This window comes from Hemibagrus wyckioides, linkage group LG08 (assembly GCF_019097595.1).
Source record: "Hemibagrus wyckioides isolate EC202008001 linkage group LG08, SWU_Hwy_1.0, whole genome shotgun sequence".
NCBI classification, from domain to species: domain Eukaryota; kingdom Metazoa; phylum Chordata; class Actinopteri; order Siluriformes; family Bagridae; genus Hemibagrus; species Hemibagrus wyckioides.
In genome coordinates this window covers 27193034-27205720 of record NC_080717.1, presented here as the reverse complement: position 1 = coordinate 27205720, position 12687 = coordinate 27193034, and the positions used below count along the sequence as shown (strand labels likewise).

The 12687-nt window shown below is 37.4% G+C and overlaps 1 protein-coding gene across 1 annotated transcript in view; it reads left to right on the top strand.

Moving 5' to 3' along the window:
* The first annotated feature begins 3781 nt into the window (after positions 1–3781).
* Positions 3782–12687, top strand: part of syt9b (synaptotagmin IXb) — a 54100-nt gene continuing 45194 nt past the window's right edge. The window contains exon 1 of the mRNA XM_058398086.1: positions 3782–4301. Coding sequence (XP_058254069.1) covers positions 4154–4301 — 148 coding nt within the window. The 5' untranslated portion in view covers positions 3782–4153. The remainder of the gene's footprint in view (positions 4302–12687) is intronic.

Below are 12687 nucleotides of genomic sequence, written 5' to 3'. Positions count from 1 at the left end.
AATGCTGCCTTACTAGTATTCCCTGCCAAAGTGAGCTTAGTGTTTGGAGAATGAGATGCAGCCATGGAAGGAAAGTACATCAGGTTCTGTCTTTTTGAAAGGCATCTACACTGATCTCCTCCAAGCTTCATTACATTTGGTGTACTGCCACTAACAGCTTTTGTCCCATGCCCATTTCCAGTTTTCTCTACTCTGCATACTAACAGATCTCTGGATCTTCTTCATTCCGTGATAAAGCAGCAAAGGTTGTTGTTTTTTTTTTTTCTGGGCAAACCTCTACTCTTTTTACTGTAATAAGGCAGCATCAGCGAAAGGAAAGGAATTCTCAGAAATATTCCCATTGCCTGTTTATTCTGTTAGGGCGAGGTCCTTTAACGGCTTGCAGAAGATGATTTAGTTGCAGACAATGTACAAATTGAGCTTTGATGATATCCATCATGCAACTCCATTAAGGTCTGGTTTAACAACCAGTTCTTGGGAATACTGAAGAAAAGTTGAACCAAAAAAAAAAAACACTATAACAAAACTAACTATAACAAAATTAAACTTATTTGCAGGATTTAAGGATTTGCAAAAAGGATTTAAGCTCTATATATAATGTTCTACCATATTAGTCTTTTTTAATGCCCTACAGTTCATTTCACTCAATAAATACAGTAGACAGTTACTGTCTAAAAGTCAGACAGGTTTGATTGTTGTTGTCCTTTGGCTGCTCTCTGTTCAGGGTCACAGCTGGTCATCCAATCTGTATACAATGGAACCTCAGCAAATGAATTGAATTCGTTCTGGTGGCGAGTTCTTCAGGTGAAAATTTGTATTGTGAAACGAATTTTCCCATCAGAAATAATGTAAATGCAGATAATCCGTTCCAGCCGCCCAAAAAATATGAGCAATATGACCAATACGAAGCGTATGGAAACTGTATGGCTGCTTACAAAGAACTGACCCAAGCCAAGCATACCATGGCACAGGTTTTTACACCAGATGACCTTCCAGACGCAAACCCTCCCATATGGGGGGCACAGAGAGTTAACGCCTCAGAGGCTGAATGGGTTTTCTTCCCAGGAACCAAACCAAGGCCACAGTAGTGAGAACATGGGATCCTACTACTGGACCACCAGGGAACTGTTTGTTGGTCTGTTATTATTATCATTATTTATCATTATTATTATTATTATTATTATTATTATTATTATACAACCCCTTTACAACTTAGTATTTAAAAGTTGGTGTGATCACATGAGCTAGCAAGTAAGACCCTGACTAACAAGCTGTGGACACGTGTCATTGTGCTGTTCATTCATTGTGTGCAAGCAGCTGCAGAGAGAAAAGAAAAATCCCTCCATCTTTGCAATAAAATAAAGAGAGCTGAAAGGAGGATAACACTGCTTGCATTTTGCATATAATATAACACATAAAAATCCAGAGTAAATATCAAAACGGCAAAACGGGGGTTGGGAATATAGCAATTTTTGCTCTGTGAATTATTCGCATTTTATATGCTGTTATTTATATAAATGATCATGTGATCAGGAATAGATTAAAGTGTAAACTATAGATAATATAGATGTTTATACAGGAATAGGAAGAGGATGTATATTAGAGTAAGAGCAAGGGAAGTCATATGTGTGTGTGTGTGTGTGTGTGTGTGTACACAGTGAAAGCATACTGAGATGTCTATGGCACAGGGGAGACGGTGTGTGTCTAAGCTTTGGCTACAGCCTTTGGAGAGCCATGAATAGTTTATGTTGCAGATCAGGGAATCTCTCTGTGTGGAAGTTCACTCTGTTAGTTGCCATAGACAACAAGAGATGAATGAGAGGCAGATAGAAAATAAAAAGTAAACTGCATCAATCAAAGCTAATACAGTGTGATACCTGGCTGGTGCACATGTCCTCACTGATGCCTTAAACTCGGTTACAGCATCTTTATGGAACTGCTGGTTGGACCTGACATAATGGGCCTCATTTATCAAAATGGATATGAATCAATTTATTCGTAAATCATTCATTGGAAGATGCAATTGCATTCAATGACAATGCAGTTTGTTTGGAAAAAAGCATTCGTGAATCTGATCGCTAAGGAGACTAGCTAATGTGGTTTTATATGTAGCTCATGCTGTCAAGTTTAAATCACTTACATTACATTTCTGGCATTTAGCAGACACTCACAATTTATCTCTTTATACAGCTAAATAATTTATGGTTAAGGGCCTTGCTTAGGGGCCCAGCAGTGGCACCTTAGCAGACCTGGGAACTCACAACCTTCTGAGCAGTAGTCCAACACCTTAACCACTTAGCATCCGCATCCACATCCCTTAGTTATTGCAGTGACACACTAATTGAATGCCCATTTTGTTAAAGAAAGCCATTCGAAACAAACCCATCAACTAGGACAAAGTAATGGCACCCTATAAATCAAAGGAGAAAGTTGGTGCAGTTTATAGAGTTTTTATAGAGTAAATTCTGTGATTTACACTTAAGGATTTTTACTGTTTGTCATTTATTAACATACAAAACGTAAATGAGCGTTACCTAAATTTTTAAAACTGTTGGAAATATTTGTTTGCTTTGTCTTATGAAATCATTTCCACACAAAGTTACTGAAATATTGATTTTAAAAAGGTGTCTTTTCCTCTGCCTTTCCAATAACAAATACGTCACTACTACACTAACAAATTTACTCACCATTACGTTATTCAAAATCAGGTTCATTAGAATCAGAACATCTTCTAATCTTCTTTCTGATTTGATTTTGGGCTTACCGGACATGTCCAGCGGTTAAATCAATAGAAGATGAAACACAGGGGAGCTTTTCTGATCTGCTTAAAGTCAGCCAAAGTTTATCTTCTTTCTTCCTATGTTGATTTGAATTGCTTGAAGCTGCAGAAGGAACCTCTTACACTTTCACCCTCATCCATAGATCCTGAGTGTATGTCTATGCAAATAAAGGAAATGTTCCTTTGCTTGTATAGATCCCATAAAGCATGTGAGTTGATGTAAGAAATAAGGCATTGGTCTTATCTAACATCACCCTGAGCTAGCAAGCAACACCCTGACTAACAAGCTGTGACACGCACCATCGAGCTGTTCTATCTGACAGAAACACACTCATCAAACATGTGTGCAAGCAACTGCGGAGAGAAAATACTGTCTCCATCTTTGTAATAAGAATAAAGACAGGTTGAAAGAGCATAGAAATGTTCACAGTTTGTGTGTAAAATAATAAACATTAAAATCCAGAGTTGGGAATGCAGATGCTTTATTTTGTTGCTGATCTTCTTCTTCTTCTTCTTCTTCTTCTTCTTCTTCTTCTTCTCTGAAAATGATCCCCGGTTTGAACCTTAAATTGCGTTAATATCTGGACATCACATATTCTTTCTGTTCCTTCCTGTAGCCCAACGTTACTATTTTTTCTGAATAAATATATAATATCTTTTTCATTTCATATTTTATTTTTTTAAAATATATTTTCACAACAGTCTAAGAGAACTTTGTACGTGATAAAAATAAAATCTTGAAGCTTGTGTGGATTTCCTCTGGGTTTCCCAGAACTGACAAAACCCTGGCAACCCTGATCCAGGATGAAGCAGTTACTAAAGATGAATTATTATTATTATTATTATTATTATTATTATTATTATTATTATGTCTTGTAGTAGACATGCTGACCTGGATGTTTTTGTAACTTTATTCTCAGATTAAACAATGACGAGAGGCTCTGAGGAGCAGGAGGAGGAGGAAGAGGAGGAGCCTCGACGTTGGGATGTACAAACCGGGGACACCAACAAGATTGATGCATTATTTGGAAGGAACTCTTTTGCGCTCGCGCGCTGCTTCATTCCGCTTCCTCGTGCGCTCGCGCGGCATCCATTCCAGCACGAGCGCACTGCCGATTGGACCGCTCGCTACTTTTTAGGCTTTAAACCACACTTTAAAGAGAACCAGAAACCCCCCTCCACCCGACCCCACCCCAACACACCGGGCTGTTCTTTCTTGATTGTGCGCAAGCTATGCGGTTTAGATGGAGCGCGTTTGTTAGCGCGTGCCTGCCGTAGGAGTGCGACCGGGTCCGCGTGCGACTCCGGGCTGCGCTTTTGGATGAGCGCGGCCGAGCCGGAGCGGCGCGCGGTTCACGAGGATGCTGCGGGGAAATGCCTGCGGGAAGGGAGGATGAGATGTGCGGGAAGGCGCTGGAGTTGCTCTCTGAGCTGTGCTCGCGCGGAGAGGTGCACAGCGACAAGTGCGCCGACTTCATCTACTCCTTCCGTGATCTGGGCAGACCGGACTACTCGGACTCCGGTAAGTTCCGACTCTGGAAGCGTCACTTTTTCTTTTAAGCGCGTGCCTTTTTTAAGTTTTAACCCTGGTATTCCCAAATAGTGCATGGATATTTTTCCTAAGGTGCACGTCAAAGATAATGAAACGTATTGAAACTGATGTTGGATTAGCTTTTATCTCTTTTATATCAGCTGCTCTCAGCGTCCTGAGAACATAAGGAGAGAAGAAAAAAAAAACATTTAAGACGTTACTGAAGTCTGCGAGACCGAGGATGGACTTTGTTGAGTGGTCTGAAAGCCGCACCCTTTTACTGACCATAGTGTGCTTTCAAACATCACATCATGGCTGAAAGGATTTCACCAGCAACTTCCTATTTCCATTCTGCAACCTTTCTTCCGAAAGCTAATACAAAATTAATGTAAAAAAAAAAAAGTTCATTATTTAATTTGTCTTAATTAGTAGTAGTATTGGGGACACAGTGGCTTAGTGGTTAGCAGGTTTGCCTCCAAGGATCTGGTGGGGTTAATTCCCACCACTGCCCTGATACAGACCTTCCATGATAAAGGTAACTGTGAAAGTGCAACATGTTGTTGTATAATAAGTGAACAATCAATATTGTTAGTCTGGGGTTCATGGATCAAGTCCCACCTTTTCCCTGTGTACCTGAAGTTCTCCCTGAGCTTTCCTCTGGGTACACTTCCCATTCAAATGACATGCATATTAAACTTGTCTCCTCATGCTTGGAGAGGTTTTCTCCAGGTACTCCGGTTCCCAGTCCTGGCTGTTCTAGTGCCCTCAGTCCCCTAGGATAGGCTCAAGGCTCTCTGAGGGTAGCATCACAGCTTCATTCATTAAACTCTCTGTGTATTCTCTCTCTTTCATGTGTTTTCCCCATATCTGCTTGGAGTTCTCTCCTTTCCTCTTGCCTCCCAAAACCATGTTAATATGTTAACTAAAGTAAATATCTGTGTTCATGGTGCCATGTTATAATATACTGGTGTCCCTTTGAGGGTGTGTCCTTTTCTTCATGCCCAGTGTTCCTGGAATAGGCTCCAGATCCGGCGAGACTCTGACCCAGATAAAGCGCTTACTGAAGATTTGTGAATGAACTAATCTCTGTATAGTGTGAAGAAAGATGGAACTTTAGTGGACACTAGAGCAACATCCTGAAATGAAAATGATCCAGAAATCTGACCACAGTTTCATTTCCTTCATAGACCTGGCTTAAGTATGATTTGTCTGCAGACAAATCGTTGCCCAACTAAACACAAGATTATCTTTACATGCTGATTATTATTCTCTTGCTGTGCTTTAAGCTGTTTGCACATCAAGTAAAGTGTTCCGAATGAGAGCTTCTAAATGTGGTCAAATGTCAATATCACGTCAGAAATCTCGCCGGATTAACAGCGATCTTTATCTTTATCCCTGCCAATCTCTGACGATTGTTACTTGAACTTTAGCAGGAAATCTTCAGCAGTTAAACCTGTGCTGATTCATGTCATTAAAAGGTCAGCATCCTTTATTCGTTGCCTTTTTATAGCTGGATTTGTACAGTATTTAAACAGTGTTGCACTCAAAGGATGTGACAAAAGAAGTGCATGAAGTTTGGTTAGCGCTAAAAAACGGACAAATCAGACTTCATCAACGATGCTGTTGTGAAATGTGCAAATGTGACGGTCGTGTCTTTATCGGCTCAGACATGGGGAGCGCTCGCTCTTTATTCACTTCGATCCAGAGGAATGGTTACTCGTGTTTAGATTTGTAAACGTTTTTCTTTTTAATATCTGAAAATGCTGCTCCATGGGGTTGATGCATCAGCTTGGAAAAGATTCATAACAGCAAAGTATTTATTTGTATTTGATTAGAACTCTTTAGTTTGTGTAAATTTAGGTGTAAGGAGATCTTGATTGATCATGTCAGTGATGAGTTAGTGTATATGGATTACTTATTATGATTCTTATATGCATATTTGCCGCATCAACAACTATGATTGAATAAATACACAAAAGCGGGAAGTTGTAGCTCAGGCATAAAGAAGTAGGCAGGTCATGAGTTCAAATCCCAGGACCACCAAGCTTCCACTACTGGCCCCTGAGCATGTCCTTTAACCCTCAATTGCTCAGTTGTGAAAATGTGATAAATGTAAGCTGCTCTGGATAAGGGCGTCTGCCAAATGCTGTAAATGTAAATACATCATTTGACTACTTTAAATAACGGCTTTCTCATGCTCTCACAGATTTCTAGACTTTTATATATTGGTCGCTTAATTGACCAGGCGTTTGGCGATATCCATTTTTCCAGTGTCACGTATTTCCCCCTCGCTCTGATGCGCACTCAGGGTTTTGCTGTCTGACGCTATCGAGATGTTTTTGTTAAATGTTGCTACATCCTGGTTTTCAAGGTTTCTGATTAGGTGTCTGTTGCTGAGCAACTAGCCTCAACATTCTAACACCGCTAACATCGTTTCACAGTGTACACGTTTAACACCTCAAAGTGGAGTTAACACTGGAAAAGCCTATAAAACCCCACTACCCGGGGTTTAGAACGACAGTAACCCGGGGTACAGAACAGTGTGAAAGGCTCTTCTGTCCTAGTATTCATTTAAATCATATAGACAAATTGAATGAAAAACTCATTCAAAATTCATTTTATATTAATGACTTGAAAGCTAGTAGTCCAAAACAAATCCATAAATAATGGCAATTAAGACTAGCCGTTCAAGTAGAACAACAACAACAACAGGAAAAAAAGAACATGCTGTGCTTGTACAGGAAGCGCTCTTTCACTGCTTTTTTATCATTTTGTCATTTTCAGCTCTCTTTGAGCTCGTGTAGGTGTCACCAAATATAAATCACCTATGCCATGAACTCATCGCACTTTACATCTGTTGGCGTGTATCAGAAAACTCAGACGAGTACAAAGAAAATCCGCTTTTAGAGACTTGCGGCAGTCTTTTTTTTTCCAGCCTGAAAAAATTTACACATGAAATGTACTAAAAGATTGATAAATGAGGCACATTATCTGGAGAAAAACGACTGCACTGTATGTTCTCATAATTTGTTTTAATAGTATTATTAGTACAGCCACTATAACCTGTTCTCCATTAGGTCCTTTGGATCCAAAAACCCAGGTCTTACCATTCATCCTTTTTTTTTCTCATGCCAGGTTTAGTTTTGGATAATTGTGTGGTGTATCACGTCTTCGTGTTGTCATTAGAGAGCCCACTGCATGTGTCACATATGTGACCGCGGCTGCCAGTGAACCGTGTTCGTTATTCATTTCCCCTAAGAAGAGTTACACTTTAATTAAAGTGAGCAGCTGAGGCTGACCTGACATGGGATTAACTAATCCCAGGAATGATTTAGTCCTGATGAATCCTTGCAAAGCTCAGCAGAATGGCATGTCGGAACAAAAAACTAGTGTGACATAATGTTATTATATTAATATTAGGATATAAGGTGGTGACTAATATGATTAATTGTATGTAATCTTCCTCCATATCATATCATATCATATCATACAGTGGATTTATAAATTCATTGAAAAGCAATCAGTACATACGTAGCATCTGCGAGGCGATGAAGGTGAAGTTTATTTTTTCCTCCGACAAGCAGTGTGTTTTGTATCAGCCTGAGATCTAATCTCATCATCTCTGTGGTTGAAACTCTCAGAGTCGACGTTACGATACAGTTCACGTGTTGCGAAGCGCTTTACGTCTCCGGTCACACGTTCAAATTTAGATCAGCGGTTGATAAAGGTGGGAAAATTCTCAGCAGCTGGAGGTGAGGGACTGAACTCTGTGAACTGTGATTTATGTAAGGACGTAATGTTCAAACGTTCCTATGTTGGTTTTTCGATCAAAACGTGCATTAAACGTGAACACAAAAATTAAACAGCAAATCTAAAGACAGCTCTGGTTGATGTATTGCCTTATTTAATGCCACCTGAGACTGGAAAACGAACTAAAAAGTATCTTTCTTCTTCAAAATTCGAGACAAACCCGCAGAGCAACAGTCAGAAAATGTTCATTTATTTTCTATAGCAGCGTCTCTGATAGTATTTTGCTCTCTCAGAACAACTCGCGCAGACTATTACACAGATTAAAAACATATAATTGTTGATACAGCGAGGTTTCCTGTAATGAGAGACATTTAAGCAGTGTATAGTGAAAGTCAGTAATCTTTTTGGTTCATCTGTAACATTACAAACGTAAGCTTGTTTATAACTGGTACAGAAACTGCTAGAAAACTTAACAAGAACTAACTTAAGATTAAGATTTACGCAATGGTTCCATTTAACAGTAAATAGATTAAAACAAATAAATAAATAAAGTACGTTTATCGCTCCCTCTCTTTACTCATTTGAAGTTTGCACTGGAGACTCCTTAGGAACATGTTAAAGAAGCGTCTCCTCACTGAAAATTTCACCACATCACTGATTATACGTTTTGTTTTTTCAGATGAATAATAAGTTGTTACCATGGAAACGGTATTTTATTAGAAATGCGTTAATATATACCCGAGAGTTCCAATCATTCCAATGACTTTTATTATAGGTGAGTCAGTAGTGTAAACACACACGCACACACACACGCACACGCACACGCACACACACACAGGGAAAGTAATATTCACACATCTGATCTACAAACTGCCTTGATGGCATAAACCTATAATCTTACTGACAATAAGAAAATATTTATTTATTTATTCATTCATTCATTCATTTATTTCTAACACTACCTTGAAGGTATAAACCTGTAATCTTACTGACAATAAGAGAATAAAAGAAATGATATAAAATTATTTTAAAAAATATTTTTTGTTTGGTTGTTTTGCTTTCTTTTCTTATTGTGTTTTTTTTTCTTATTGTATTTTTCTCCTTTTTTGCTTGTTGTTTATCAACGAATTTATTCTCAGATATTTAGTTAGGCACAGGATGACTTCCAGCACATACTGGGGCAAATATTACAGAATACAAAATTAATGGATGAGTGGATGGATGGATGGATGGATGGATGAAAGAATCCATCCACTCATCCATCTATCTATCTATCTATCTATCTATCTATCTATCTATCTATCTATCTATCTATCTATCTATCTATCTATCTATCTATCTATCTATCTATCTATCTATCTATCCATCTTTTTTTTAAAAGAAAAGCATCCTGACTTCTTAATCATATTCACGCACTTCTGCTGACCTGCAGCTTTTGGCAGCAAAACTATTTATACAAATGTCTTTGAAGGAAATACAATCCACATCTCTAAACCCAATAAACAGCAAAAGTACTGAATCATTTATACTTTATTTAATAATTTACAATTTAAAGTCCTTCAACCCGCAAGGTCCGATCCCTTTTCTGTAGCTTTCTGGCAGAACCTTGTAGTCTGATTGGTTCTTCACACTCCAGATGTATTCACACTTCTTCTCAGCGCTGGCTCACAGAAATCGTCATCCAGCGCTGTTAAAGTCTTTCGTGTGAAGCGTTTAGCCGTGAGTAAAGGAGAATTTCATATTTGTTGACAAGCTGTGGGAAAAAACATACTTGTAGGTGCTTTAAACCTTACAGCAGTTTTGTATCAGACACTCTTAATAAAGCTGTCCAAAAGAACGAAAAAGGTGTTTTTTTTTTGTTTTTGTTTCTTTTTTTGGCAGAACCATTTTTGGTTCCCCAAAGAATCTTTCTGGTTATTAAAATAATAGTTTTTTTCTTAGTGCCATACACTCTTAAAAATCACGTTCTTAAATGGTTCTTTGTCTCTAAAGAACCTTTAACACCCATTGCACAAAAGGGTTGTTTGTAATGGAGAAAAGTTCTTTAGACTATTAGAATGTTCTTTACACTCTTAAAAATAAAGGAGCTCAGAAGAACCAAAAAGGGTTTGTCTTCAGTGATGCCATACAAGAACATTTTTGGTTCACCGAAGAAGCTTTTTCTTAATAAGAACCCCGTATTTCTTAGTGCCATAACAAACATTTTTATAGACTAATGACATTTTTTTCCACTTCAAAAAACCTTTTGTGAAATGAAAACGTTCCATGGATGTTAAAGGTTCTTTATAGAACCACACACCCTGAACTTTTATTTTTAATTATATTGGACTAAGAAAAAAAAGGGATTTTTCTAAGAACCGTTTACTGAAAAGTTCTTTGGGGAACCAAAAATGGTTCTTTTAGGGCATCACTGTAAATAAAATATAATTATTATTATTAGTAGTAGTAGTAGTAGTAGTTGTAGTAGTAATATTATTATTCCAGGCAGCTTTATTTTTAAGTGTAAAGAACATTTTTATAGCCTAAAGAAGCTTTGTGCAACACAAAGAACTCTTTCACACAATGGAAACGTTCCATGGATGGTAAAGGTTCTTTAGAGAACCATACGCCCCGAAAAATAACCATTTATTTTGGGACTAAAAAAAAGAGATTCTTTTAAGAACCAGTTACTGAAAGGTTCTTTAGGAAACCAAAAATGGTTCTTCTATGGCATCACTGTAAAAAAAAAATATTATTATTATAATTTTTTCCAGACAGTGTAAAGAACAGTTTTATAGTTTAAAGAACTTTTTTTCATTACAAAGAACCCTTTTGTGCAATGGAAACATTCCATGGATTTTAAAGGTTCACAGTCTCCGCTCTAATTCATCCCAAAGGTGTTCTATGGGGTTGAGGTCAGGACTCTGTGCAGGCCAGTCAAGTTCCTCCACACCAAACTCCCTCATCCATGTCTTTATGGACCTTGCTTTGGTCACTGGTGTGCAGTCATGTTGGAACAGGAAGGGGTCATCCCCAAACTGTTCCCACAAAGAGCATGAAATTGTCCAAAATGTCTTGGTATGAAGCTGAAGCATTAAGAGTTCCTTTCACTGGAACTAAGGGGCCAAGTGTATATAGTAAATACAGACTGACATTTTCATCACATTTCCTTGAACTAAGTGAAGCACAGAAATCCCATTTACTTTAAATTCACTTCTAATGTAAGGCTAAATATTTAGACAGTCATTAAATATTTAAAATCCGTCATTACCGTCATAACAAAACCGAGGCACTTTCCCAACTAACCGTATAAAAAGATGTAGAATTTAATTGATAAAAACACAATATTGTTAAAACTTTCATAACCCAGTTATACAAGATTACATTTTGCATAAACATTTATTTTTTTATACAGTAAGGATTAAAACGCAACGGGGCGTGTCGTTATGAGAATATAATCAACAGCAGGGTGGTGGGATTACTTCAGCAATTTACCAACGATTACAGTCTCTCGTTTGTGAAATTAACATTGCGCAACGTCTGTAAAACTAATTAGTTTCTGTTATTGCTTACGTTTATCGCTCCCTCTTTTCACTCTCGGTTCCTTGCCTTCGTCTGAAGTTTGCACTGGAGACTCCTTAGGAATATGTTAAAGAAGTACTGAAAACTTCACAGCATCACTGATTATATGTTTTTGTTGGGTTTTTTTCGATGAATAGAAAGATTTTTTATCTGTGTTGTTTATTATTAGGCAGTTCTACCATTCTGGTTCCTGTAAATCAGTTGTTACTATGGAAACAGTATTGTATTAGAATAAATGTGTTAATATGGACCTGAGAGTTTGCATCTGACCAATCACGATTCAGAGCACTGTGGAATAAGGATGTGTAACAACTACCCTTAGACTTTTATTATAGGTGAGTCAGGAGTGTAAACACACACACACACACACACACACACACACACACAGAAAGTAATAATCACTGCCCCAATGGTATAAATTTGTAATCTTACTATTTACCAATATATGTGTATATATATATATATATATATATATATATATATATATATATATATATATATATATATATATATATATATATATATATAAATTCTTTTTGAAATTGATTAATAAATGTATTTATTTATTTATTTATATTATTTAATTTTAATTTTTTTTAATCAAAGGATTTGTTCTCAGACCATATCCAGCACATACTTGGGGTAAATATTACACAAGACATGAAAAATAAAAGTGCAACAGTTTTGGCACTGATACACTTACATTTGTGAATTGTACAAATTGCAAAAATTGTACATTTTATGCTTTATTAAATTTGGTTAATAATTTTGCAGACTATATTTCCTTCTTTTCCTGACACTTTATTATAGGGATTTATAATGTACAGTATCTATTTTAATCTATTTTTTTTAACTACAAAATTTCAAGGGGGGGTGAATACTTATGCTCGATTCAATGCTAGCAAGTGGTAAAGTGACATGGTTTTCATGTTTTGTTTGTGTGCATGTGCGAAACCAGCGACAATTACAGCCGCTATCCCTCAGTGCGGTAAGTGACTTTCTATGTACATTTGAGCTACATCACGACACGCATAAAGCGACGGATCTGATCAACTAGCTCATCGAT